The 24,575-nt window shown below is 48.6% G+C and overlaps 2 protein-coding genes and 1 long non-coding RNA gene across 5 annotated transcripts; 2 read left to right on the top strand and 1 right to left on the bottom strand.

Annotated features, from left to right (window-relative positions):
- The first annotated feature begins 156 nt into the window (after positions 1-156).
- Positions 157-9,329, top strand: LOC133142593 (vesicle-fusing ATPase-like). Its single transcript, XM_061263915.1, has 22 exons — positions 157-292; positions 783-868; positions 959-1,055; positions 1,317-1,356; positions 1,517-1,683; positions 1,769-1,876; positions 1,986-2,061; positions 2,273-2,428; positions 3,415-3,614; positions 4,130-4,295; positions 4,429-4,503; positions 4,569-4,756; positions 5,646-5,741; positions 5,883-6,039; positions 6,105-6,238; positions 6,309-6,375; positions 6,455-6,534; positions 7,310-7,444; positions 7,513-7,626; positions 8,545-8,600; positions 8,951-8,995; positions 9,101-9,329. The coding sequence occupies exons 1-21, from the start codon at positions 281-283 to the stop codon at positions 8,973-8,975; spliced, it is 2,235 nt and encodes a 744-aa protein (XP_061119899.1). The 5' UTR covers positions 157-280; the 3' UTR covers positions 8,976-8,995; positions 9,101-9,329.
- Positions 9,330-9,431: 102 nt separating this feature from the next.
- On the bottom strand, positions 9,432-17,732 carry wnt3 (wingless-type MMTV integration site family, member 3). 2 transcript variants are annotated; one of them, XM_061263917.1, is made up of 5 exons: positions 17,593-17,731; positions 14,749-14,970; positions 13,267-13,508; positions 11,200-11,465; positions 9,432-10,926 (listed from the first exon to the last, which is right to left on the bottom strand). In XM_061263917.1, the coding sequence occupies exons 2-5, from the start codon at positions 14,781-14,783 to the stop codon at positions 10,447-10,449; spliced, it is 1,023 nt and encodes a 340-aa protein (XP_061119901.1). In that variant the 5' UTR covers positions 14,784-14,970; positions 17,593-17,731; the 3' UTR covers positions 9,432-10,446. The 2 variants fall into 2 exon arrangements, with proteins under 2 accessions (XP_061119901.1, XP_061119900.1); XM_061263916.1 differs by lacking the exon at positions 14,749-14,970 and having other exon boundaries at positions 17,593-17,732.
- On the top strand, positions 13,534-23,806 carry LOC133142596 (uncharacterized). 2 transcript variants are annotated; one of them, XR_009710222.1, is made up of 6 exons: positions 13,534-13,746; positions 14,013-14,307; positions 15,587-15,687; positions 17,546-17,660; positions 17,735-17,861; positions 21,631-23,806. It is a non-coding gene; the product is annotated as an uncharacterized LOC133142596 (long non-coding RNA). The 2 variants fall into 2 exon arrangements; XR_009710221.1 differs by having other exon boundaries at positions 17,546-17,861.
- Positions 23,807-24,575: the final 769 nt, after the last annotated feature.

Genomic DNA, 24,575 nt, shown 5'->3' with positions numbered 1-24,575 from the left:
AAACTAAACTAAACGTCATTGTTAAATATTTACGAGTTTATTAAACAATAAAATGCATTCGGGGAAACAATATAAGTGCATGTGGATATTTAAAATGATAAAAACTGCCATGAAAGAATAATTTATTTACTCTTTGTCGTGACGTCACCAGTACGTGCTAGACACGTGACCACAAAGATCTCAGCTCATCTCGCGATATGTAGCCGCCGTTGCTTGCTCTTTCAGCGGAAGACAAACTTTCCTTGCACTTAATAGTCGTAAACAAAATCTCAACCCAAAGATGACGACGAGGGTAAGCATATCTCGAATAAACAGTTTCCGAATCAGCGCACCAATGTTACAAACGGGGGAGGTTAAAAGTGTTAAAAAAAAAAGATGACTGAAAAGGCTGTGGTGGCAAGAAGTACTTGTCATTCAAAAGTCGAATGTGGCAATTATTGTTTTGTCTGCCTCAAAAGAAGCTTGCGAGAAGGTTTAACTGGTTTTAAACTTTATTTTGAGCCGTGACTGTTTACGTCAGCAAACATTTTCAATTTCTGCTGCTACGTATGGACCTTGTGTTTCAATTTGGTATATTCTTTGTGTTGAGTCTCATTATTAAACATCTAATATTCTTTCTGGTTATCACGAGACGTTTGTCGAGTTTGGTTGGTATATTGAATCGCCAACAAGGATTAACTTCCGGTTTGATTGGAGAAACTCATGACGTCACTACTAAGCATCATTAACTCAACTTTAGTAGTCAACGAAACTTTTAACGTTTTTTACAAATCTTTTGTCAGCTGATGCAAGCGGCGAGATGCCCGACGGATAAATTGTCCCTCACCAACTGTGCCGTCATCAACGAGAAGGAGCCACAGTTGGAGCAGTGAGTTCTTATTACTAGACTTATGTCCGATTCTTTAACCAAACCGTTTTGACAATTGAGAACATTTTCTTTCTGTTGCCTTCGTCTCAGACACGTGACTGTGCGCAACCTCACCCACAAGTACGTGTTCACCTTGAAGACGCACCCCAGCGTCAACTTGGGCAGCATCGCCTTCAGTCTCCCACAGGTACGGTCCAATCAAACTGTGTGTGCTGACTCTTGCTCATAACAAAGTGCTTTCTCTTCCTTCTAACGTGGCCTCCTCTTGGGCTGTCTCTAACCCTGGCCGCTGCTTCTTCACCAGCCCACAGGTACTCTCTAACCCTCTCTTCCTTCTATTCTTCTTCTGCTGGACTTGAAATCTGCTTCCCAAGCCGTTCACACGTCAGTATTGTGACTTTAAAGCAATGAAAGTCCATCTTGTTCTCTGTTTTTCCTCATCATACAGAGAAAATGGGCCGGTCTGTCTATCGGACAAGAAGTAGAAGGTGAGTGAAAAAGACATGCGCATCTTGGCCACCTAGGGGCAGTATAACACAGTCATCCAATGCAAAAAAAGAAAATCAAGTTTTCCTGTTGAATCTTTTGCTTTCCTGAATAAACCCGAATAACAAATTTCCAATAAGCAAAATTGTATATATCACGCAGTCTCCAACTACACGTTTGACAAGTCCAAGCAATGCATCGACTCCATGATGGTGGAAATCGACTTCCTGCAGAAGAAGAACGCCGACAGCAATCCCTACGACTCGGATGTGATGGCCAGCGACTTTCTTCAGCAGTTTAACCAGCAGGCCTTCACCGCGGGACAGCAGGTAGCAGACGTTTGTCCGTGACACTCACTGAAATATATCGATCATTTTGTGTGACTGATTTGGTTTTTTTTCTTTTCTTAAAAAGTTTGTGTTTAAATTTGGCGATAAGCCATTTGATGTGCTGGTGAAAGATATGGAAGGTATGGACCCCAGCATCCTCAAGGGTGACCAGACCTCGCTTAAAAAACCAAAGGTGTCCCTTTTTTTTAAAGTTTTTATTTCCCCCCACCCTTAATGTCTTGATGCCTTCACAATGTTCCCGGCATCACGTTATCAATAATCACAATGCATCTTTCCCTCAGATTTCGATTGGCTTGTTGCTGCCAAACAGTCAGGTGATCTTTGAGAAAGCCGAGAGTTCGTCCATGACGCTGATTGGTGGGCTATCGCTTTTGCCATTTGTATACTCAGCTACAAATCAATTAATTATGTCATACAATCATGAGGGAGGAAGGAATAAGTGGAATGAATGACAATTCCCTACAATGCCACAAGGGGGCGCCAAATTCACATGTAGACTTTTCCCAGAACAAACACCACAAATATCTCACCTGTGGTAATAATAAATGTTTGTGCAACTGCCTCACAGGGAAATCCAAGACCAGAGGGTCTCACCAATCTATCATCAGTCCTGACTGGAACTTTGAGAAGATGGGCATCGGAGGCCTCGATAAGGAGTTTTCCGACATCTTCCGACGAGCTTTCGCCTCGCGCGTTTTCCCTCCAGATATCGTAGAACAGATGGGTGAGTCTCTTTTTTTCTTTTGCGCCACCTGTTGCTCGGGCATGTACATGACATGTAAAATAATAGTGCATGTGTGGGCAGACTTGAACAAATAGTTTATTTAAATTATTTGAGCTAGAGTAACTTCTGTCAGCACCGGATTATGATGTCAAATCCATTCATGGGGTGTATAAATCCTTAAATCCAAATGATGGGCTAAGACACCTTTGAAGGCGGATGTGTCATAATGTCGTAATTGGCGAGTTGCACGCAGGCTCGCGTCTGGCGGCTGCTGTCACATGATTCACAATAATTTTTTTTTTGACTCAACTGCCTCTCTTCCTGACACATGAGTCCCGTTCCTCAGGCTTGTCAGGACCCGTTCTAAGGAGAATTTTTTTCAGTGAACCCTTGCCGATTTGCTAATTGGCTTTAGTTTTAACTTTAGTTTTTTTGTGGTGGGTCTTGGTCCCGTTCCGCTGAGTGTGTGCGCACACACACACCGCTGCTGCTGACCTTTAGCCAAGCGCCACTGCGCAGGAGTCTGCCTTTGGCTGTGTCCAGCTGGCCGCCGCGATGAGATGTTAAACCCTGATAGTGTGTCCCGCTAAAGGTAAAGGGCTAATTGGCTTGCATGAGGAGGACAGGTGCTGACAGCAGAAGGAAGGCCTGGCGGGGGGCAAAATCTGCAGCATTTTGGGCGCGAATACGAGGAAGTTTGACTCCTGCCGAGGTCACCCGGGCTTTGGCGCCGAAGACCACTTTCCACCTGGCCACTCCTTGCCTCCCTCCCTCTGCGGGTGCAAATGGCAGCTCAGATGTTTATCAGCAGGCCTCTCAATTAGCCCAAATGCCACAGCGCAGGTGCAAATGGCCGCCCATGAAAGCCACACTGTCCACCGAGGCCGACGTCACGCTGCCACAACACACGAGTGTGTTGTGAAATGAACCTATCTTGAAATTTGGCTTATGGTTTAGATATGGACTCTCCCTTCTCGTGGGTGCAGGTTGCAAGCACGTGAAGGGCATCCTGCTCTACGGCCCGCCGGGCTGCGGCAAGACGCTGATGGCGCGGCAGATCGGCAAGATGCTCAACGCTCGCGAGCCCAAGATCGTCAACGGCCCCGAGATCCTCAACAAGTACGTGGGCGAGTCAGAGGCCAACGTGCGCAAGCTGTTTGCTGACGCCGAGGAGGAGCAGAAGAGGGTGAGATCTCCATCCACTTTCTCCTCTGCTTTTCACACACGCATAGACGTCAGTTCCCCCAAACACGTAAGAAGTCATTTCGCTCGGAGTGGACAGATCTGCCCTTTCGGCGGCGCGTGATGATGATCACTCCTCAGCGTGGCGTGCAAGTGGAGAGGTCGGGCAGGCGGTGGTCCCTTTGGATAGTGGGAGACTTGCCTGGAAACTCAGTCTTCACCACCTAATGAGGCGCTTCGCCCTCACGCACGCATTCGCAGCTGTTTTAAATGCTGCTCTGACAGGTGTGCGGACGGCGAAGGGGGGGAAAGCCCCTCGGCTTGTTGACTCTCTCCAGTAATGACGAAGGATGATAGAAGCGTGACATTTGACTTTTTCAGAATTTTCTTGTCGACTTTACGAAAGTATTCGCAGCCCCGAAACTCGAAGTGATGCCTACAAAATGTTTACAAAATGCATCTCCACTTATGTATGTTGATCATGTCAAACTTTGCATTTAAATTTTTTTTTTTCCTTAGCTGGGCGCCAACAGCGGCCTGCACATCATCATCTTGGATGAGATCGACGCTATCTGCAAGCAGCGAGGGAGCATGGCGGGCAGCACGGGCGTGCACGACACGGTGGTTAACCAGCTTCTCTCCAAGATGGACGGCGTGGAGCAGCTCAACAACATCCTGGTCATTGGTAACACATCAACACTTCATGTAAAAGTTTTGCTTTAGCGTCATCTTGTGGTGGGGTGGGTTAGGCTTTTTATTATTATTATTATTATGTATCACAAGCTGTACTGCATCTGACTGGTCCATGGCGTCCCCAGGTATGACCAACAGGCCAGACCTGATCGACGAGGCTTTGCTGCGACCTGGAAGGCTAGAAGTCAAGATGGAGATCGGTAAGCGCGCGGAGGGATGACGCTCGGCTGGGCCGGGCATGATAGCGTCCGCTTCCCTCTTTCAGGCTTGCCTGATGAGAAGGGTCGCCTTCAGATCCTCAACATCCACACGGCAAAGATGCGGCAGTTCAAGCTGATGGCCAGCGACGTGGATGTCAAGGAGTTGGCGGCGGAGACCAAAAACTACAGCGGGGCTGAGCTGGAGGGCCTGGTCAGGGCGGCGCAGTCCACTGCCATGAACAGACACATCAAGGTCAGACATTGAGGCTCGAACGAGCTGTCCTAGTTTCGTTTAAAGACAAAACAAGACGTACAAGAGCAATTTAAGATAAAGAAAACATATACCGTTTTTTTCCATGTATGATACGCACCCTAAAAACGACATGTCGATGCCGGAAAAAAGCCTATACCCTTGTATAATACGCACCCAAATTTTGACTCCTACTTAAGTCCGTAAACGTAAAACTATTTCAGAAAAAAGATAGTTTTTGGGAACAACCGGATGTTATTCTGCCGGTCAGTATCACTGCGCATGCGCTAGCAAACTCGATAGCGAAGAAATGTTTCGGATTTGTGTAGGGTACATTGTGACAGCAAACAAGCAGGTGATCGAGCGAGCCTCTGATACGAAAGCATTGTGTTTGTATGGAGCGTGTTTGAAGTGAACAGCAGAGAAGAAAGCGCATCTGTAATGACGGCCTCCGTATCATATCTGGATAAAAAAAGTTTTTTTTTTTGTTTGTTTTTTTGTACCCATGTATAATGCGCACCCCAGATTTTAGGACAATAAATTAGTTACATTTTGCGCATTATACATGGAAAAAAACGGTATATAGAACTATTTGGAGGTTAACAGGTGGAATGTATGAATTATTGTGTGCTGTGTGTGTGTTATCCTGAGAAAATGTCTCCCAATCATTATAAAGTTCAAGTCTACACAGCTGACAAAACACTTGCACACAGACATCGCAGCAGATATTAGCGGGCGTTGACGTACGACGAACGAGACGTCTGGTGCCCCGTGTGAGCTCATATTCATCGCCTGGGTCTTCTCCGGCTGACCTTTGCGCTCTGTTTGTGTAGTTGTGTGCTGGTAATGTGCACATCTCACTAGTGTGTGCGCCTGTGTGTGTGCTTGTTAGGCCAGCAACACAGTGGAGGTCAACATTGATACGGCGGAAAAGCTGAAAGTCAGCAGGATGGACTTCATGGCCTCGCTCAACAACGACATCAAACCTGTAAGTTGGAGGTTTCAAATCAAGTCCGGTTCAAGTCTCTAAGTTGACAACAGTACAAATACTTGACTGCTTAGTTTGAATCTTCACAAGACATTTAAAAGCATAGTCAAGAAATTCAAAAGTGTGCCGACTCGTCCGCAGGCGTTCGGCACCAACCAGGAGGACTACGGCAGCTACATCATGAACGGCATCGTCCGTTGGGGTGACCCGGTGTCGGCCGTGCTGGAGGACGGTGAGCTGCTGGTGCAGCAGACAAAGAACAGCGAACATACACCGCTGGTGTCCGTGCTGCTGGAGGGTAAGGCACACGCTTGCGCTCAGCTCGGACCCATGACGGACGTCTGTTGGGATTTGATCACTCAGGTCCGCCAAACAGCGGGAAGACGGCGTTGGCGGCTAAGATCGCCGAAGACTCGCAGTTCCCTTTCATCAAGATCTGTTCACCTGACAAGATGATCGGACATTCGGAGATCGCCAAATGCCAGGCCATTAAAAAGGTCACTTCATTTGCATTCATTTCCCGGTGCAAATGTGTCTTATGGATTCTGAATTCTCCGCCGTTGCCAGATATTCGAGGACGCCTACAAGTCTCAGCTGAGCTGCGTGGTGGTGGACGACATCGAGCGCTTGCTGGGTACGCGGACGGCCATCGAGGTCTTTCGTGACATCCCACTTTTTTTTTTTTCACGCCATCCCTCTTTTCCCGAGTTCAGACTACGTGCCCATCGGCCCTCGCTTCTCCAACCTGGTGCTGCAGGCTCTGCTGGTCCTCCTCAAGAAGCCTCCTCCCAAGGTAACTTCCCTCGGCGGCAGAGAGAGGGCAGCAGATTGCGCTTGCGGCGCGGCCCGGCTGCGAGTGGCATGAGAGCCGCGGTTGTGCGAGGGGACGCTTGTTAGTGTTTGTTGTACTCTGAGTGAATGGAGCGGCCGAGAGCCGTGCCTCGCTCTGGCTGCGCCCGCGGCCGTTTGCAGGCTTTGCCAATGAGCGAACGGCGCTCTGTATAGCCGCATGTGCATGAGAAGCGCCGGGCCCAGCGGGGCGCCGGGGGCCGAGGCGACACGGAGGAGAATGGCCTCTGTGAGAGATCCGGGACCTGGCAGCGCCGCCGCCTGTGTGGCACCTCATCTGCATGCAGCGTGGCAACCCCCCACACCGCAGGGGTGCGGCCGGCGGCCATAATCCCCCTGTCTGCTCGCCACTCTCCTGCCGCGCCTTCTGCTGGTCCTCCTCCAGCTCGCCGGCTTAGCGCAGCGACAATTATTTTCTTTCTTCTCGCCTCATGTTTGTCTGTCGTCCTCGCGTCGTTCGCCCTCGCTCGCTCGTCTCCTCCGCTCTGCTTCACACGTCCGTCACGGCGACGTTTTGCTCTGCGGCGCCAATGCTTCAAATTTCACCTTCAAGCTTATTCCAATTTACCAATTGAAATGACTTTTAACTGTCAGACCACCAAAAATCATCCACACGTGTTTTTGCTTTTAATAAAGAAAAATAGCCCCGTATTGTATGAAGCAAAATGAGTAAAAATTGACAATGCAACAACTTGAAAAATATTCAACTGTCTTTTCAGGGTCGTAAATTGCTGATCATAGGCACCAGCAGTCGCAAAGACGTCCTCCAGGAAATGGAGATGCTCAATGCTTTCAGCACCACCGTCCACGTTCCCAACATCTCCACCGGCGAGCAGCTGGTCGAGGCCCTGGAGGTAACACACACACGCACACATACACGAATATATTAAAACTCGTGGCTGAGATGTTTGTTCTTCTCAAGCTGCTGGGAAGCTTCCAGGAGAAGGAGAGGGCGGCCATCGCCAACGCCGTCAAGGGCCAGCGCCTCTGGATCGGCATCAGGAAGTTAATCATCCTGATTGAGATGGCCGCGCAGGTACGAGAGCGAACGCGAGCGTGAACAAGACTTGATTCAACTCCCCAAAAGATTTTTTAATTGCAGTTTTCATGATATAGCTACTAGTGGTGGGAAAAGTGTTGAATTGATTTGTCCTAGTCTCTTTTTATGACACAGAAATCTGGCATTTGTAAAGGGGTGTGTAGACTTTTTATATTAACTGTGCATACACGTTTGGCTCTTGAGCGGTATTGAATTATATTCGATAAAAGATGATTGCGATAAAGTCAGTGGCGGCAAGTCGCACGCCAAGGACTTGGGCGTCCCACCCCCTGCGCTCGCCGTCGTGTTCTCTGGGCGTTCGTCCTCCACATCTGGTCGCCAGAGCGTCGTCCTCGCCGCCGCCGCTGCTCACAAACCGCCATGTGTTGAGTCCAATGAAAAATGTGCGCGGCTTTGCCTAATGATTTGTTGCAAACGCTTCTTGGTCACCACTTCCAGTACGCTCAACGTCCAAGTGGCGCTCACGTGTCCTGACTCACGGGGACACTTTGCCAAAAGTCCCTGAGTCTCCCGCGGCGTCTTCGAGCGAGGCAGGTTGAACCAACATATGACTGTAATTTACGGGGACGCAGCCCCCTCCCGGAGGTTTGTCATATGGCCCGCAGGGGCTCGCGGTTTGGCCTTCTCGTTGTGTTTTGCTAAGTTTTTTTGTTTTGTTTTTTTTCATCTTGAGAATTTTGGTTTGACTCCATGGATTTGCAACGCTCTAAAAGTGTAGACCCCAAAAAGTTTGAGAACTCAGGTGTGCCGGGACTCGCAGAGAATTAATTTTTCGTCGCCACGGCAACAAGCACTTCCTCGTGCAATTTTGGGATGGACAAACGACTCCGCGTCGTTGAGGATCGATGGTGACGGTAAGTTGCTTACTTTTTTCCTCTTTTGTGTGCTTTGTAGATGGACGCCCACTACAGAGTTAGCAAGTTCTTGGGTCTGCTGCGAGATGAGGGACCGTAAGTGTTTGGGCTCGGGGCGAGCTCAGGGGCGCGAAGCACTAAAGCAGGCAACGTTCAGTCTGACTCTGCTTGTAAAATTCCTGGAAGATGGATTCTTTGTGTAGAGGGAATAAACCAAAAAAATGAGAGGGGGGGGAGCAGTGAGACAGAAATACAGAATGATTCGCTTTGACACATTTTCAGAAATAGGCAGCTAACTAGAGATTTTCCTTTAATTCCTTTGGGATTGAATTAATTTGACGTCGACTGTACCAAACTTGCTTTGTGATCTTGGCCCTTGAATTCAAACATCGTAATTGTTTTGAATCCTCACAATACTGCCATTTTGTCCTCATTTCTTTCTCTAGAATGGGTTCCTTTGTGCCAATGTAGAGAAGCCACAAAAACAACAGGTAAGAAGACCAAAAACGTTTCAATTTTGAACTGAATGATTTGTAGTCGTTGTTACTGTCACAATGATGGTGACTCAGATAAAGTCTACTTGTTTTTGCCTCTAGATAAAGACCAACGTCCTCCTGTCTTGACGTGTCTCTCACACACCACAACATTTTTTTGTGGAAGAGCGATATGAATTGGATCCGTGTATATTGTAATTGTTGATGATCAGTGAGCTTTTTTTTATGGAATTACAAGACATTTGAGCTCCAGATCATTCCGCACGCCTCAATGTCCTATGCTGTTGACTTACCTTTTTGTTTTATGAATAAATTAATCATCAGACTAAAACAGTGTTTTGTCTTTTTTTTTTTTTTTTTTTTTTTTTATAAATACTTCGAAAGTATGAGTGAGAGTCACTGAGATGCAAAAAAAACCCTCTCCATAACAGCGTTGTCGTTCAAATATATAATCTTGGTTCAGTCATACATATATATACATTGTATAATAAATAATATTTATAAAAACATAACATTTACGATTATAAAATCAAGAGGGAACTATTCACTTTTACAACATTTGTACAAAACTTTGGATATAGCGGGTGTTAAAAGAAGCCTGTGTGTGGGAAGATGTTGAGCTAAGCTAGCGCACGTGACAGCTACATTTGCTCCACTATGTTGAATACATGTCTGCAAATCTTGCACTCCCCCTCCCCTTTTTGCAAAAAAACCCACCATCATTCTTGTGCTTTTGCCTCTTTGCGGCCGGATTGCGGCAGGATCTCTGATCGCTTGCGGCGCAACCAGTTTAGTAGAAAAAAAACAGAAATCCTTGTTGCGATTCTGCAGAGTGGAGTTTGGCTGAAATGTGGAATGAGCTTGCCTGTTCGCACACATGCTCCCTCCTGCATACCTGCAGTCCCGGCCCAATGCTAATATGTCAGCAATGTAGAGGCCGCGTTAGCGTCTCTCGTCCGCTCAGTAGTTTTGAACACCCGCAGTCCCTTTTCAGTAGTTAACGCGCTGAGGCCCGGCTCGGACCGGCCTGGCCCGCTTCCCCAGGCCACCCTGCTCAAGTCACCTTTTTTTGTTTTTAAGAGGTTGATTTAGTTTTAAAAGCAGTCCAATGCTGCAAAAAAAGAATTTAGCTTTGAGGTGAATTTTCATGATGAACCAAGTTGCATTCAAGAGATTGAAGTGCATTTTAGGTTCAGCCTGAAATTTCACTCATTTCTTAAACTTCCAAAGCAAATAGTCTTGTGTTGTTTGTTTTCTACTGCATCTGTGTGTTACTGTGCATGTGATTGGCACAGAGGGAAAATAAATAAAGACAATCGGGGAGGTGAAGCTAGGGGAAGGTCAGAAGCGTCCACCGGGTGAGGGACCGGATGTTGGCTACAAAATAGGCGGGATGCCGTGCAAGAACCCCGAAAGGTTTGTAGTCCAGTCCACCCGCGCCCGTTGGTTCATTTGCACGTGTGTACATCGTAAACGCGCAGGCACTCCTGGCAGCTAACGTAGCAGCACCAGTGGAAGATGCAGTGGCACTTCTCCTTGCGCTTCTCAGTCCGGGTGTTATGCCCGCGACCGCAGCACAGCAGGTCGCAGCCCTCGATGCCGTGCGACGACACGTTGCAGGCACGGTCCCGCGTCCCGAAGGAGCCCGTCTCCTGGTTGGGCTCGCAGAAGTTAGGCGAGCCCTCGTAGTAGACCAGGTCGCGCTCTGTGGGGTGCTTGAAGAAGGCGTACTTGACGCGTAGGGTCTCCACCCAGCCGCGGGACTCGCGGTGCTTCTCCACCACCATCTCGGAGGCGCTGTCGTACTTGTCCTTCAGGTAGTCGCCCAGCATGCGGAAGTCGGGCTGGGCCCACCAGCACGTCTTCACCTCACAGCTCCCCGACAGGCCGTGACACTTGCAACGTAGATGCATGTGGTCCAGGATGGTCTGGGCGACACACAACACGACATTGTTTGAGCGTCAATGCGATGATACTACTCTGGAACAGAGATGGAATCTGAGATAGAAACATTCCAAGGCCTGCGGTCATGCATACTTGACACTCACAGACAAAAGTTTCATCAGCGGATTTGATCGTGGTGAGAAGTCACCACGTAGGAATCCATTTTTGTGCATGCAGACGTTTGATCAAAGTTCGACAGTCTCTTCTACCATTTTGATGTTCTTATCAGGGAAGAGATTTGTGATTTTTCTTTTTACCGTGCGTCCCGCTTCGTTGTTGTGCCGATTCATGGCCGAGCGGGCGTCCGGTCGGTTCTCCCGGGCGTCCGCGAACTCTCGGGAGACCAGCACACCAAACTCGGCGTCCTCGCTGCAGCCGCCCCACTTCCAGCCCTCCCCGGGCGGTCCCTTGTGGTGGGAGTCGCAGCCGCACATGGTGGACGTACCTTCGGCGCAGGATCGCGTCACGGCGAATGCCACGCCGGCCGAAGCGATAGCGTGGACAAATGCTGACTCTCTGGTTGCTGCGGGAGACGGAGGCCGGGCGGCAAACAGGCACGGGCGGGGGTGGGGGGTGGGGTGGGGGGGGGGGGGTGAGAGAGAGAGAGAAGGAATAGAGTGTGTCAATCGTGTTAAACATGGTCAAGAGCAAATGTGAGCTCTGCCAGAATCCAGACGCTGCTATTCAAAGTACTTTCCTTCGACCCAAGTCTGATCAGGACAAAGAGGATGCTCACTTGAGGATTTTCCTTGCCCCCACTAGATCGGAACCTCAAAGATATCTGAGAGTTTAGATGGTTAACGAGAATCCCCATGATGAGCTCTTCTCTCCACATCTCACTGGACGATAAAGGACAGTAAACACTTTGTTTACCTCGGGATGAGTGAGGACTCCTGAAAAAAGCCGAGTCCCTGCAGTGACATCAGCCCTTTGTGGCGGTGTCAGGGGGGCCTTAGCGCTCAGTGGGATCTCATGACCTCCTGTCATCCCTGAGGTGTGCTGCTTTGCATCTGGATAGTGTTTCAGGAATGTTGTCACCCCCCCTCTACCCCAGTGCCCAAGGCTTTCAGGTGAAACCTAGCAGCACGTCAGCCCATTTTCTTTGCCGACGCCCCCTTTGAAGGCAGCGGCTCATTATGTAAGGCGACACCATTGTTTCATAATCGCGGCACACGTGTTGTCTGTGGCTCTGCCATGACGCACTGGAAGATACCCTGTAGTGGTGCTGGGGGTCAGGTAGAGCCAGAAATTCCAAGAGCATGAGTTTGCCACCCACTCCGTTGGATCCCAACCGGGTCGTGCTCATGGATAAGGCTGGCGCTGGTGCTCATCAATTCGCCATTGTGTCACACTGTGTTATCCACACAAAGAACCCAGCGACTGGCAGCCCCACCTCCCCACTCTGGCGTTCCCTAAACTCCCTTAACGTCGTAAGGCTCCAACCTCGGTATGTCCGCCGAGAGCACATCCAGGCCAGGTTGGGAGAGATTTAGCCTGTTCATGACAGAGTCAAAAGGGCGTGTGAATGGGGCGTCCGTGGGAGCCGGACTGTGTGAGGCACGGACCGGCCTTCATGCACAGTAGGGGTTGAGCGGAGCCCCCCGGCCTTTTTCTATTGCCTGTAATCTCATTTGGGTCCCCGCTCTCCTTTTGAGTTGACGGAGGAGCTTGGACTGCACATTCATTTGCTTGTGGCACGCACGCACGCACGCACGCACGCACGCACGCACGCACGCACGCACGCACGCACGCACGCACGCACGCACGCACGCACGCACGCACACACACACACACACACACACACACACACACACACACACACACCCGCACACACACACACACACACACGTAATCTGATTCTTTCCCAATCGGCAGCAACACAAGAATCCTTCCCAACCAACGACTCCAAGGCCTCATCCCACTGTCGCCCTATCCCGGACGCTTAATATTCCGTATGTGAGCCACCTGATGAATGTGTGCAGTGTTTCAGTGATGCTTGACTGGGAACCTCTTTAATAATTAATACAGTGAGCTGTAAACGGGCAAAAGGTGGAGAGGACGAATCTGGATGTGAGGAGAATGTGTCGGTGCTTGTGTCTGCATTGGCTGCAGCTTGGAAAGGTGTCTATTATTGTAATTGCTCCAGTTAGTGTTTTGGCAGCAGAATTACAGTTTGCAGCCCTGTGCCTCAGGCTGCAAACTGTTCTCTGCTACATGTGGAGGTTTTGTAACGGCTTGCAATAGCCTTTCTGAACCCGCCGCCACGCATGAGTCACCCTCTCCCACCCCACTGTGACACAAACACACAAGGCCGGTCGGCGTACCTTTATCCAGCACTGGTCCGAAGATGGCCAGGTTGTCTTTAATGGTAGTGCAATTCCAGCGGCGCCCGCGGAACTGGTGTTGACACTCCTGGATGCCCAGTTTGACTCCCTCGGCCACGCTGGGCATGATCTCGATGTAGTTGCGGCAGAAGCGCAGCTGCTTGGGCACCAGGCCCGGGATGGAGCCGCACAGGATGGGTTGGGAGCCCAAAGATGAGTACTGCTGGCCCAGGGCCAGCGACCTGGGTTGGGGGGGGGGTTGGGGGTGGAGACAGCGACAATGTCAGCCGCAACCAACAAATCAAGGAAATCAGGTATTTGATCATGCTCATTTTTTAAAATTGTGTCTGTAAGCCCAATTGCTTCATTTTCTGTCCTCCATGAATTTCCTGCATTCCCAATAATGGTGAGAGGGTGGGATGGAAACCTGCCACACCACAACAGCAGACTCCTTCAACTCTGACAGCGCAAACATTCGTGGTGAGTCACCAATACTGACAGCTCCTGTTTATTTATTGGAAGACCAAGGCTATGCTTCTCAATCAATCAGTCAGGGGTTGGATGGGATTCTTTGACATGTCGGGGATCTTAATACATCATTTCATCCAGACATGCAAGAACAATTGAACGCTTCCAAAGAGCTGATGTCATAGTTACAAATTCAGATCACAAAGTCAAGTTTGAAGACCCACCGCCCCCCTGAGCTAGAACGTCTTAGCAGCTGTCTTGTTTTTCCCCCCCAACAGATTCTGATATGATTTCGGACCTTGTGTCAGGACGGATGAGGAATGAGTCTCAGCCCTAAGGGTCCACGAGCGGAGTCAAGATAGCATGGCTTTGGTCCCGCCCACCTGAGCCTTGCTTCCTGCTTCTCCCGGCTTCTCGTAAGCCGTGAGCAACATGTCCCGACCGGGGCGGCGAACGACAGACCTCCTTAGAGGCAGCCAGCCATCCGGGGGAATCTGCTGCAGGCGTTGGGACAAACGGCAAAGAGTGGTGGCGGTGGCGGCGGCGGCGGCAGCCAACTGCAGGCTTTGGCAGGTGCATGCCCCGGCAAGTCCCGCATGGGCCTCTTCTGGCCCCAGGGGGCTTTACAACCTGGTTGGGGATTTTCTCTGTAGCCATCTAAGTGGGCCCATGTGAAAGTACAATAGCACCTTGGCTAAGTGAGTCCATTAACTTACAGAATCATGACTTGAAATTCTATTCCTACCCCACCCCCAAAACAAAACACACATTTTGTTTGTTTATAAAGAAGAAACATTTCCAAGTAGCTACTTCCCCGAAACAGGAACTTGTTGTTTTGGTTGCATCTTTTGGCGAAGGTGACCTTCTGATTGGAACGACTGCAAGGAAATCAATGAAAGACTCACAGACCAACTTGTCTCGTGAATAAGTCAAGCTAGCATATGCTACATTTAGCCTGGAGTCTCCCATCCCGGATGACTTTGGGGACGTTATTTACATTCAACTCACGTTTACCTCGCAACGCGGACGCATAAGCGGGTGTTTGTCATATTCGCCCGCAGGCGCTCGCATCACTAAGCGAAAACTCGGCAGTCGCGCCGCCGTTGCAGTGTTGTTGCCGAATCCCTCAAGAAGGTCCGCGGAGAGACTCTAAGTGGGCCACGAATGGTTGGCGGCTTTTCTCGTGTTGACGACTTCTTCTCCGGCACACTTGATTTGTAGTCCAACAGCTTCCGGCTGATCAGATAAAAAAAAAAAAAAATGACAGGACTATTGAAAGTTGTTCCAACCTGTCGGGAACTCATGCCGCCGCTGCCGGAGTGCAGCGTTGGGACGAGGACGCCCTGCAGTCACGAGAGGGAAGATGAACGCGACGTAAACTTGTGAACCCTCCGCCGAGACCATCTGAGACATTAGGCCTGATTTATGCTTATGCGGTCCTCCATAAAAAAAATATATATACATAACACAATAACAAGCACCAATTTGGAATGCAGGCCCTCTTCGGTGAGGACAGAACGGAACGCTCCAAGTGGAACAACTTCAGAGAGTTTCAGTTTAGTCAGCTGCGTGTTCCATGCCGCGGGGCCATCAAAGCTGAAAGCTCTTTTTGCCAGCTCACGCCTTCGCCGAGGTGCGGATAAAACAAGCGTGGTGCAGGAGCCCAAGGCGTAGCAACCGCTTGTTTTTTTTGCAGCAACTCAAAATATCAAGTCTGCAGTGCTTTTAGCGTTCGCGCTAATGCTAACTTGTTGGCTCCATACTCCAAGACGTCAACACTAATCAGTCAAATCAAAACTCACACAAGAGCTTGTGGAATCTTCAGGTGTGATTGTGGAATTTGTTTGTGCAGATGAGGACATGGCGTCTTATGGGGGCAGGGGTGCTGCACGGGCGTGATCGGCACACCTTTGGCCATGTGACCTCATGTGCTCATCACCAAGGCGCTAACAGGTGAGATGGGCCAGCTAATGAAGACTTTAAATGTTGCGTGTGCGCTGAGTCCTAATGAGTTTGTAGCCTCTGGGCCTCCGAGGTTTTCCTTTGAGGAACCGGTCCGGCCTATGTTTTAGTGCCACTAATAGACATGCGTGCTGGAGGGAGCGGCGGGTGGTGGTGGGGGGGGGTTCTGAGTCGGGGTCTACTTTGTCATTTCCTACGTGAGCGCTGTGCATCTGCTTTGATGATGGGCCAGATTACGCTTGCTTTGAAATGTGCTTGTGAAGGGCTCACCTTCATGTTGCCGTCGCCTCCAAAAAGCCACATGAAGGCGGCTTGGCTTCTCTATCACAAGTAGACCCACAAAAACTATTTCACTTTTTGTTCTTGCATGCAGTGTGAAGTCCGAGTCGGAATTGCACCTGTCTGCAGGCTAGTGAACTTTAACCTCGGCCTCCGAGGAACGTTCCCGTCCACTTTGCTTCTACGCTCAGCGGACGTCTGCCAATAACAGTGACATCCTCAATCCTTTCACGCCGAGTGTTCGCTCTGGGAATCGTTTATACCGATCCCTCCAAGTTTTTGGGGAGGGGAGGGGGGGTCAGATAATGACATTCCTGAGACCCGGAGATGGACTCTTCAGCTCCATTTAAGATGCTTTGGGTCACACTGTGTGTATTCACGGATGCGTGACCCTCCTCCAGATCATGACTCCTCAAATTTTGATGATGGAAAACCCGCTCGCAAGGCCCTCGAGCTTCTCGAGATGTTTTGCTGTCGTCTCAATCCCCGCAGCAAGTCCTGATTGGGAATTTACGAGGCCAGTTGAGCGCTCGTATGTGCATCTTCATTGCTGCCTCACAATTTACGGCCCCTCCGTCATGCGCTGCCCGCCGGGCGACTCACTGAAACCCAACTCGAGTAGGGGGGTGTATGCGACAACACCTGCGCTGTCACCTGGAGCCATGGCTCTAAAGATTTGTCCCCCCCCCCCCCAATCAAAGGCAACCCCACGCTTTGTTTGGGAACGCGATACCGCCGTGATGTAAGCACATCGAAGCGCATCGAAGCCCCCCCCGGAAAAAAAACTCGCCGGTCAGAAAGCCAAGCCCCTTTGTGGCTGTTGCGCGGCGGTCCTCGCCGCAGCCAGCAGTGGGCGTCAAGCAGGCCTCGCAAAGCCAGCGCCAAGCGCTAAATGGAAGCAGAAGAGCGCGCTGGCGTTGCGCGACGGTCGTCACATGCTCGCTGCGCTACCGAACGCGTAGTAGCGTTGACAAGTTGGACGGACACTGCCAGATCGCCTCTATCACACACACACACACACACACACACACACACACACACATACACACAAATCATTCTTCCAAAAAATCCCAAAGTTCAACAGAATTGTCATTAGAGGTGAAAACCTGTAACCATAACAAAGAATTCAACGGCCAAATTGGCGTGTTGTGTCCTGAAGAAAAGCCTTTTTTTTTATTGTTCTTGTAAGTTTGAGTTGTTCTCAGAATTTTTTTTTTTTTCACTTGTAACCAGACAACTTTTTTATTCTTGAAAATAGCGACGATAAAAAATTCTTGTAAGGTACACACTTTTCAGAAATAATAACAAAGTGCTTTTTTTGCTCAATAATACAAATGCATGTTCCTAAAATTTCATGAAAATTCAACATATTTGATGAAATTCTGACTTTTTGAGTTGAATTGCTTTTTTTTGGGGTGAAATTCAGTTTGTGCTTTTCTGGAATTTCTCTTGCAATTGAGTTCAATTGTCTTTTTGAAATTTAATTTATATTATGCATTTTGCCAAATTAACTTTTTTTTGGCCCCTATGTTTTGTCAATGCGGCGTCACGTTTTTTTTCTTCTTCCCAGAACTCCGTACACGTTGTCGGGGCTTGCCGGCGGCGCGTCGTACTCACCACCAGATGGGATAGCCTCCGAGCACCCGCGAGCCGCAAAGCCACACGCACAGCAAATATCCAATCAGGTACAAATCCATCAGGCCAGCCTGGTTGCGAGCTTCAACGCATGGAAGCTCCACTTTCCTTCAAAAAATTTTAGGGGGAAATTTTCAGGAGCGACACAGAGGAGGATTAAATTGAAAATGTCGAAAAGAAGAAGCAGCGTCCTGTTGTTCGTGTCAGGCCGGGAAAGTGTGCGAGGCTCCTGGTGGCTGCCAGAAAGAAAAGTGAGTGACGCTCCTCTCCTCTCCTTCCTTCCCTCCCTCTCTTCTTCGGCTTCTTCTTTCCCAAAGGTAGATGTCTTCCTCTCGCTGGACTTTTTTTTTCTCCCTCAGGATGCCTCATCCACAGGCCCAATATTAAATGGGAGGGAGGGGAGGAGGAGGGAGGTGAAGTGTGGGGGGGGGGGGGGTTGGAGATGTCAGCTGGCAAGCCAATCGCAGGAGATGGCCCTAGGTTACGAAAAAAAATATATTATTCCTTTCCATCTGTCAATCACCCCCCCCCCCCCCCCCATACCCATCCTCCAGTCATGTGCAGAGTGGGCGGGGAGTATGGGGAAGGTTGCGGCCTGACTAATTGATCCGGATATCGGCAGGCGAGCGCATGTCGCCGCACGCCGCCGAACAAGGGTGGGCGGGTAAGGTGCAGAATGTATACAGTGAATTTTCCAAATTGTTGCCTGCCCCAATGAGTGGGGGGGGGGCATGAAAGGGGCCACAATAAAGCCATAAAGTGCGACAGCGACCAGACATACTGCAGCTTAAAGACGACACTTTTTTACATCAACACCATTGTCATTCTGATAGGTGGAGGGAGGGGGAGGCGGGAGAGTGAAGGAAGGGTGGGTGGCTTGTGATGGATGGCCTGGAGTCATCCGATTCACATACGAGGAAACTGATCAGCCTGAATAGTAACAAGATAGCCAGCATCAAAGGAGAGGCGCACTACGCCAGACGACTAGACGTCCCGTCCTGTCCCGTCGCGCCACGCGGCTACGATGGTGCATGCGGCAAAACAAGACTTGCTTGGCGCTTCCTCCTGGCATACTTTTTTTTTCGCCTGTTATGGAAATGTACAAGTCCTGTCATTAGACATTGCGCTGCTCCGACTGATATAGGCGCCTTGGCCACCAGGAGGCAGTATAATGCAGACTTATCGTGGCGCTGGGCCTCAGGAAAGCGCAGTAATATTAGTTGTTCTTTGCAGATGATAAAGAATACCGTTTTTTTCCGTGTATAGTGCGCAAAATTTAACGAATTTATTGTCCTAGAATCTGGGGTGCGCATTATACATGGGTACAAATTTTTTTTTATTTTTTTTTTTTTTATTTAGAAAACAAAACCAACAACAGGACTGACCGACAAAGTCGTGGAACAAAAAGACAGGGTGACATTACCAAAGACAGGAACAGAAAGCAAACAGACATCATGACAGTAACACATGCAATGATCCGACGGTGAGCGAGGGGCAGACAGGACTTAAATACAAAACACGTTACATTGATTGAGGTGACACAGGAAGAGAGGGGCGACGCGAACAGAAACTATGGCAACCTAGACACATAGCAAAACTGGGGACGAGACGTGACAAATGTCTCTCGAAATGAAACTTGAAATCACCAAGTTTTGGTTTCCAAGGGTGTTTTTATTCCTCTTCAACGTCTCTCCCATACAGAACCGCCTTTTTCACGTCCGCACGCCTCTTTCCCGTGCGCGCACGGAGCGCGGTGGTGCGTTTATGGGCAGTCGGAGAAATCAACGCCAACAAAAAAAATTACATCCAGCCTAGTTAAGACCATACCAAAGACTATAAAAATGGGACCCATTGCCTCCCTGCGTGTGTGACGATCATTGGGACTTAAAAAAAAAAAAAAAGAATTTCATAAAAAAAAATTCTTAAAAATTGGGTGCGTATTATACATGGGTACAGGCTTTTTTCCAGCATCAGCATGCCATTTTTAGGGTGCGTATTATACATGGGGGCGCACTATACACGGAAAAAAACGGTATATGCCTGCAGTTGTTGTTATATATATGAAAAGAGGATGAAGAAAAGGAGATTGTTCTTGTTCTTGAGATCCCCATCCAAGTAGCAGATGTTGTGATGCGTTCAGGACTTTTTAACGCTTAGACATGTCTTCAAATGATGAGCGATTCAAAGTGCCTCACAGGAATGTTGATGTGTCACAAAAAAACAAGGCCTCACTCTTGCGTAGCTTCTTCTGCCCCACCTGCAGGCGGAGCGCGCGTTTTGGTTCTTGAAAGAAGACGCCCTTTTGATTGGCGGCCCGGCGACCGCCAGATGGCGCCCGGAGCGCCGATGGCTCCCGTCCCCGAAGGTCTCATTCCCACTCGGACCACGTCATCCCAGTTGACAAGGGCATTATCATAAAAGATGGGTCGATGCTTCTGGTTCTGTTTAGTGGTTCTGGTTGTTCATTGTGACAGGTTCAATTCACAGAGGCGGGGGGCGGGGTCTACTTTCGATTAAGTTCTGGTTCTTCTTTGTGGAAAATTCTGCGTTGAGTTGTTGTTTGATGGCACACCCAGTGAGCAGAGTGTGTGGAGGTCAGCAGTAAAGTTCCCCCCTTGGAGCCTCCTCACTCACACAGAGTGCCCTTTATGTGACAACAAAGAGGAAGAAGAACCACTGGACCTGCCACTGGAGGTACAGAACGGGGTGGCGGGGGTCCCATCCAGGATGTCCATGTGTCACGCCAGCAGCCCGCAGATCTGTTTTCCATCACCGGCGTTGTCGCGTTATTACGACAGCGTCAGAAATGTGCCGAGCTCAGCGTTGGGATTTTTTTGGATGACGACCTGGTTACGAGGAGAATGTGACACGACACGGTTTTGATTGACGAGCGCAGGGCCCAGGCCACACGGTCTGCGGTCGGACGCCCGACAACACTGGAAGCGTGTTTCCTCGCTCCGGGCCAACGTGGCTGGAAGCGGCCCCGGCGGTTAAGGTCAACAACCTCGCAGCCAACCGATGTCTTTCGCTCACACACACGCTGCTAGCCCGTGGCCCGGCGTATATTTGAGAAGGGGCTGCCACAGGGGGGTCGAAGGGGGGTGTCAATGAGGTCCCCCACTGGGCTGGTTTCTACGGTGACCTGAGAAAGGCCGTAAGTAGGTCCGGCCCTTTCTCAGGCCTAATCAGCGTATTAGCACAAAAGAGGACATGTGTTGCCCCCCCCCCCCACCCCCCCCACACACACACCCTGCCGCCCCTCCCCATCTCCACCGCTCCGTCCAACAGCGTGGCTGGACACAGACAGCCAATAAAACTCGGATTAGGAGGCTATCAACACACACTGAGCTGTAGCCACAAACTTTGTGAACACGCCTCGACCCCCCCTTCCGCTGCCATCTTTCCGCTTTATTCGTTGCCTTTTTTTGAGACCCCTTCGCCTCCTTTCAGCTCCGTAAGCTCCTCGCACAATAGATTCCAAGAAATGACTCATTTTGTCGGCAAACTCGGAACCGGGATCACAATCGTTTTTTCATGGCCAAGAATGTCAAGGAAATTGTCACTGATGGTTGGAGTCACGAAGACACCATAACAAAATATGCAATTAGGGCATACGGTGTATGAATATACTATATGTATGTATGTATGTATGTATGTATGTATGTATGTATGTATATTATATGTTTATAAATATGTATAAAATCGGTTCCCGCCAAGCTCCATGAGGCCTTTGTGTTGTAAGGTTTTCGGCATCTTCCCAAAAGGAGTTTTTATGTCGCTCGTAAATCACATGACTCGAATATGAGTCATGTGATAGCAGTAATGGCGTTCGCCAACATGACCGTGATAGCACTTTGACTTTGACACTTTGAAGGTAATCAGAATATGCCACGTCATCAAATTTGATTAAAATATTAAATGTGAATTTAACCATAAATATCCATAAAGCTATTTTTGACCTAATAAAGTGTCCAGCAAGCAGGTCACTCTGTTAATCTCAATAATGTCCTTTTTCTATAGAGTTCCTGTGCGACACATCCTGGAAGTGTTTGGTTGGATCATATCTCTGCCTTTTGTTGGAATTCCCTTTAAGATGAGAGACAAAGAGAGACAAGAACGCTTGGTGCTAAAGAAACCCTTTTCATGAGAGCAGCAAACACTCCATCCAATGTTTGGGGGGGGGGGGGTCATGGTGGTAGACCACTTTTGAGCCGGACACTGAGGCGTCCTAATTAAAGGCCACTTATGCCCCACAAAGTGCTGCGTTGCAGGTTGGTGTCAGTGAAGGAGGAGGCGGGGGGGTCGGGGATTCATGGCACTCGTAAACAAGGAGAACCCAGGACAGCGGGGATGGAAAGGACTTTGTTCACACAAGATGAAGAGTCAACAGCTCCCCCCCTCCTGCCTAGAAAAAAAATTTCCACCCCCGTCATCAGCCATCTCCTCTAATAAGCAGCACCTACACAGGAGAGGCGACTACAATGCCGGCAGCTCACTCGCTCCCCTCCTCTTGCTCTCAATCACTGCTGGGACAATAAGGGGGAACCCCCTAATGCCCCCACCTCCACCACACCGCCCCCCCCCCCTTTGAAACAGACACTTCTTTTATTGAAATTCTTTGCTGTTCTAATCCTCCGCTTCCTCCAAGCCCAATAATGGACTCCCTGCATCATCAGCCTTTTCCAGCCCAAGCCCCTGTCACGTCACAACCCTGTCCAGGTCACAAGTCCACCCTCTCGCCCGCCCTCCTCGTTCCGCTGACAGGTGTATCTGCAATGATCTGGCTAATTTGTTTCCTTTAAACCCAAAGATAAAACTAGCAAAAACAAACAAATACAAATAATGAAATATAGAAATATTTATGCATCATATCTTGGCATGTTGAAATTATGTTGTATTTTTTATTTTATTTTATTCATTTATGGCCAATTAACTAAATAAATCCATCCATCCATCCATTTTCTGAACCGCTTAGTCCTCACGGGGGTCACGGGCGTGCTGGAGCCTATCCCAGCCGTCATCGGGCAGTAGGCGGGGGACACCCTGAACTGGTTGCCAGCCAATCGCAGGGCACACAAAGACAAACAACCATTTTCACACACACTCATACCTAGGGACAATTTGGAGTCTTCAATCGGCCTACCAAGCATGTTTCTGGGATGTGGGAGAAAACCCATGCGGGCCCGGGGAGAACATGCAAACTCCACACGGGGAGGGCCGGAGGTGGAATCGAACCCGCACCCTCCTAACTGTGAGGCGGACGTGCTACCCAAGTGCGCCACCGAGCCGCCTGCTTTGTTTATTATCATTGTTATTATTATCATTATTGTTTTTATTATCATTATTAGTGTCAATCAAAACTACATTATTAGTGTCAATCAAGACTACATTGATTGACACTAATAACTTAAACAAGACAACCGCCTCTTTACAAATGGTTAAAATTGCTTTGATTTTCAGTAAAGAAGTATTGTAATTCCCATTTCTCTTGAAAGCGACAGCCCTCAATGTCAACTTTCTTCGTTTTATTTGCAGTCGCCATGGCAGAAATGAGCGGAGAGGGGTGGTGCTGCTACCCTTTGGTAATAGGAGGAATTACAGTTTCAAGTTTCATGATTTTTTTTATTCAATTTGACAGTCCAGGCAGGCCATAAATAATACATTGTAAGACCAAAGCTGCGGGCCGTATGAAATCTGACCGGGGGCCGGATTTGGCCCGCGGGCCGGACTTTGGACATTTTAGAGGCATACGTTCACTTTATTTTTTTTTGTCAAAAGGAGTTAACATTACTGCGACTGCTTGCCCGAGTCAGTTGTGAAATTATTTGTTTGCATCATACTGCCACCAAGTGGCCAAAATGAGCATAGCAGAAGGTGCCGCTCAATTGAGGGCAAATCTTTCAACGCTATTCAAGTGTGGCACCAAATAAAGAAGACATCCTGTCGAGCTATTTGTGCTCTCATTATATTATTATTATTATATATGTCATTGTGCCATTTGTTCGGTGTCTTATGCCGTATTTTGTGTTTACTGCCGTGACGAGACGTTTTCTCTTTTATGTACTATGGACACTTTACGTTGGTTTTTATCTTGTTTGCGGCAACGGGAAGTAGGAAGTAAATAAAAGAAAGCGCGCCAAGAAGCGCAGGTGAAAACAAATGAGAGTGTGCGAGGAACAATAAAGAAGTGAATACAAAACGCCACCATCGTGTCGAGTTGTGTCTGAAGGAAAATGGACTGCGAAGCTGCAAAACCATATTGCTGGCTGTAGGTCTGTCTTTTTGAAGAATGCTCCAGATTTTTCCTTATATATCACAAGTATGGATTTCTAGAAAACAACTTTTATTTCCAAAAGTAAAATGACAGATTTATATTCAAATGTCAAATATCGAACGCCACCATCGCAGTGGAGGTGAATTACACTCCAAACCATGCCAGCATAGTCAAAAGCATCAATTATTAGATATAAATAAACAATACATTTATAATAAATATATAAATACGATTAAAGACAATGAAGCGACTGGCATAAAAACAAATATGAAGCGCATAAAAATAAAACTCACCATTACTTCACCATTACCACTACAAGCAAAAGTTACAAGCTACAATGCAGCTACAAGCTACGCTACAAGCTACGCCGAAAACTGCAAGCTACAAGCCACAAAGCTACAGTACAGAAAACAACATCATGCCTGGAGATGAATTACACTCCAAACCATGCCAGCATAGTCAAAAGCCTCAATTATTAGATATAAATAAACAATACATTTATAATAAATATATAAATACGATTAAAGACAATGAAGCGACTGGCATAAAAACAAATATGAAGCGCATAAAAATAAAACTCACCATTACTTCACCATTACCACTACAAGCAAAAGTTACAAGCTACAACGCAGCTACAAGCTACGCTACAAGCTACGCTACAAGCTACGCTACAAGCTACGCTACAAGCTAC

The sequence above is a fragment of the Syngnathus typhle genome, linkage group LG18 (assembly GCF_033458585.1).
Source record: "Syngnathus typhle isolate RoL2023-S1 ecotype Sweden linkage group LG18, RoL_Styp_1.0, whole genome shotgun sequence".
Classification (NCBI taxonomy): Eukaryota; Metazoa; Chordata; class Actinopteri; order Syngnathiformes; family Syngnathidae; genus Syngnathus; species Syngnathus typhle.
Note: the sequence above shows the minus strand (reverse complement) of the source record. Positions and strands in the feature narration are given on the sequence as shown.

Bases quoted from the DNA above. Each gene is read 5' to 3' on its own strand.
- wnt3 (XM_061263916.1), bottom strand. From the start codon at position 17,672: ATGGATTTGTACCTGATTGGATATTTGCTGTGCGTGTGGCTTTGCGGC. The intron at 13,509-17,592 runs GTGAGTACGACG...CCCCCAACCCAG, and splicing joins GGAGGCTATCCCATCTGGTG to GTCGCTGGCCCTGGGCCAGC. The intron at 10,927-11,199 runs GTAAAAAGAAAA...TGTGTCGCCCAG, and splicing joins ACAACGAAGCGGGACGCACG to ACCATCCTGGACCACATGCA.
- LOC133142593 (XM_061263915.1), top strand. The intron at 6,535-7,309 runs GTAACTTCCCTC...CTGTCTTTTCAG, and splicing joins TCAAGAAGCCTCCTCCCAAG to GGTCGTAAATTGCTGATCAT. The intron at 7,627-8,544 runs GTACGAGAGCGA...TGTGCTTTGTAG, and splicing joins TGATTGAGATGGCCGCGCAG to ATGGACGCCCACTACAGAGT.